General features: G+C 45.5%; 2 protein-coding genes across 3 annotated transcripts in view; both read right to left on the minus strand.

The window, feature by feature from the left end:
- Positions 1-42: 42 nt before the first annotated feature.
- Positions 43-2,222, minus strand: LOC111649428 (A disintegrin and metalloproteinase with thrombospondin motifs 2-like). 2 transcript variants are annotated; one of them, XM_023399181.2, is made up of 5 exons: positions 2,043-2,221; positions 1,818-1,950; positions 769-882; positions 302-447; positions 43-223 (listed from the first exon to the last, which is right to left on the minus strand). In XM_023399181.2, exons 1-5 carry the CDS (start codon positions 2,177-2,179, stop codon positions 82-84), a joined length of 672 nt encoding a protein of 223 aa, XP_023254949.2. In that variant the 5' UTR covers positions 2,180-2,221; the 3' UTR covers positions 43-81. The 2 variants fall into 2 exon arrangements, with proteins under 2 accessions (XP_023254949.2, XP_087028098.1); XM_087171972.1 differs by having other exon boundaries at positions 106-218; positions 2,043-2,222.
- A 180-nt stretch (positions 2,223-2,402) lies between these two features.
- LOC147819675 (A disintegrin and metalloproteinase with thrombospondin motifs 2-like) overlaps positions 2,403-2,532 on the minus strand; it is a 2,113-nt gene continuing 1,983 nt past the window's right edge. The window contains exon 5 of the mRNA XM_087171973.1: positions 2,403-2,423. Coding sequence (XP_087028099.1) covers positions 2,403-2,423 — 21 coding nt within the window. The remainder of the gene's footprint in view (positions 2,424-2,532) is intronic.

Genomic DNA, 2,532 nt, shown 5'->3' on the forward strand with positions numbered 1-2,532 from the left:
AGGAGAACACAGAGAACACAGGAGAACATGGAGAACACAGGAGAACACAGTAGAACCGTAGATTTACTGACCTGAAGTCAGTCAATAGAACACAGTAGAACAGTAGAACATAGTACAACACAGTAGTACTGACCTGAAGTCAGTCAGTGGCGGACACTCCTCGTGGCTGCACAGCTGGAACTCGTAGCTGTTTCCGAAGCAGGTGCGCCCCCCGTTGGCTGGACTGGGAACAACAAGAGGTTAGCGTCTCGGATTGGTGCATCAGTTCTATGACATCACAGATGATTGACAGCGCACTCACGCTGGGTTGTCGCAGCGTCTGGTCCGAAACCTGACCCCGCCCCCACAGGTCCTGGAGCAGCTGCCGTATGAACTCCACATTCCCCAGCCGCCATCTTGTCTCAGGAGGTCAGGGGTCAACTTCATGCAGAAACCTTTGAAGCAGTGCTTGAACGAGAGACAGTTACCATGGAGACACATGCTATGTCATCACAGAGCTGGAGTCGGGATGTGATTAGCTTAGCTTAACATAAAGACTGGAAGCAGGGGGAACCTGCTAGGCTACGCTAAGAAACCAAACATCAGTTATTAGCTGCTGCCATGGAAACAAAATGTGTCTTTGTTTTGTTGTTAGTCAACATTTTTATTTACTGGGTAAAATCCAGTGGAACCAGTTTAGTGCTGGTGGCGTATTGACTGACAAACTGAAGGTCTGAACCCGTGATATGTCAGACGTGTCCCTTTAACCTGACCTGGATATATCCTCACCTTCCCCGGGCCACACTTGGTCCCGTCAAGCGGCGGACCTTTCTTGGTCTTACAGAAGAACGGGTTGTTGTAGTCGCTGCACCACAGCTGTTTACAGGGGTCAAGGGTCGTGTACTGCAGAAAAACACAAAGATCTTCAGAATGTGTTGACAAGAGATAAATCATGAAGATCAGACAGAAACAGACTAAAACAATGTTCAGGAGAAGAAGGTGTCACCAAAACCCAGAGTCTTAAATCTGAGCCAAAGAAAAAAACAATCAGAACAAAAGTGAAAGAACCTGTTGAAGCTTTTCTGCACTTCAGAAAGTCATTTCATCATCATGTTGAAATGTTGGAAACTCCCTGAACAAAGAGTCACACTCAGATTAAAGGCTGCTGATGAATCTGATGTGTTCGTGTAAATCGTTTTCTGTGTGATGTCATCTCACATTTAACATCCCGAACAGATGTGATGTCGGTCTCCGCCCTGAAAACACATCTGTATACGTCTTAACTGAAGAATTTAACTCCTGTCAGACCCTGCGCAACATTTTAATCCTGGAAAAGCAGGAAAGTCTGTGTTAATGGTCTGTTAGCTGAGCGTCTGCTGAAAAACATCCTCCTCCTTCCCGCCTCTGTAAATGTGAAAAAACATCACCACACTATTCCAGCCAATCAGCAACAGCGGGCGTTTGACTGCTCGACCTAAAAACACCAGTTTGCTCTGTGGATTTATTTGGTTGGATGAATTAGAAATGCTATGCTAGGTAAAGTTAGCTTCCTTGTTAGCTACAAACCTACGGTCCTCTCTTCAGTCACTGTACTTTTACTCTAAACCACTTCCTCTTACCAGTTTTCACTCAGCTGTGTTTGTGTTTTCTATTATAAGGTTTGTTTTTCTTCCGCTGTGAGAAAGACGATCCACCTCCACACGTGTCGTTGAAATGTAATACATTTTTGAAGTGAGTTTAAGGGGAAATATTGAGACAACTCGTTAAATCAACAGATCATTATGTGTTAAACACTGTAAAAACATTAAATGAGAACAGACTTTAACAGACACACTTACTGCAGTACAGAGACTGTATCCTGGTCCAAAGTCGAAGCGACACTGTTGGTCCATTGAGTACTGAAACCCTGGCAACTGAGGCTGAGACGGCCAATCGTGGTTAAACGGGTCGTCACGGAGACAGTCGTACAAACTGCAGACAGAGAGACAGAGAGTAGAATCATGTGAAGTATCATGTGTAGTATCATGTGTACTATCAGGAGTAGTATCATGTGCAGTACTCACTGCAGGTACTGGTGCAGCTCCCTCCAGCTGCACCTGGACCAGTGGTATCGATGGAAAGTGGCCTGAACCCGCGGAGACATGATGCTGCCCAACGGCACATCGTCAGCACAGTTATTGGCCTCACCGTCATGCTCCATACCCAACCTGAAGACAGATAGGGAGAGAGACAGAGAGAGAGAGAGAGAGAGAGAGAGACAGAGAGAGAGAGAGAAACAGAGACAGACAGAGAGAGAGAGGGAGACAGACAGACAGAGAGAGAGAGGGAGACAGACAGACAGAGAGAGAGATAGAGACAGACAGACAGAGAGAGACAGGTTATGAAGACAAACAGCAAATTCCTGTATATCCTGTTTATCTTCATTACGTTGAAATGTATTGAATCTTGGAAAATGGAAATACATTATAGTAAAGACAAACACCTGTTTCTAGTCCTGCCAACCAGTGAAGTGTGTGTGTGTGTGTGTGTGTGTGTGTGTGTGTGTGTGTGTGT

Source organism: Seriola lalandi, unplaced genomic scaffold, assembly GCF_002814215.2.
Source record: "Seriola lalandi dorsalis isolate HSWRI2012SDOR001 ecotype SW California unplaced genomic scaffold, Sedor1 jcf7180002050767, whole genome shotgun sequence".
In the NCBI taxonomy this organism is placed as follows: Eukaryota; Metazoa; Chordata; class Actinopteri; order Carangiformes; family Carangidae; genus Seriola; species Seriola lalandi.

Bases quoted from the DNA above. Each gene is read 5' to 3' on its own strand.
- LOC111649428 (XM_023399181.2), bottom strand. From the start codon at position 2,179: ATGGAGCATGACGGTGAGGCCAATAACTGTGCTGACGATGTGCCGTTG. The intron at 1,951-2,042 runs GTGAGTACTGCA...CTCTGTCTGCAG, and splicing joins GAGCTGCACCAGTACCTGCA to TTTGTACGACTGTCTCCGTG. The intron at 224-301 runs GTGAGTGCGCTG...TGTTGTTCCCAG, and splicing joins AGACGCTGCGACAACCCAGC to TCCAGCCAACGGGGGGCGCA.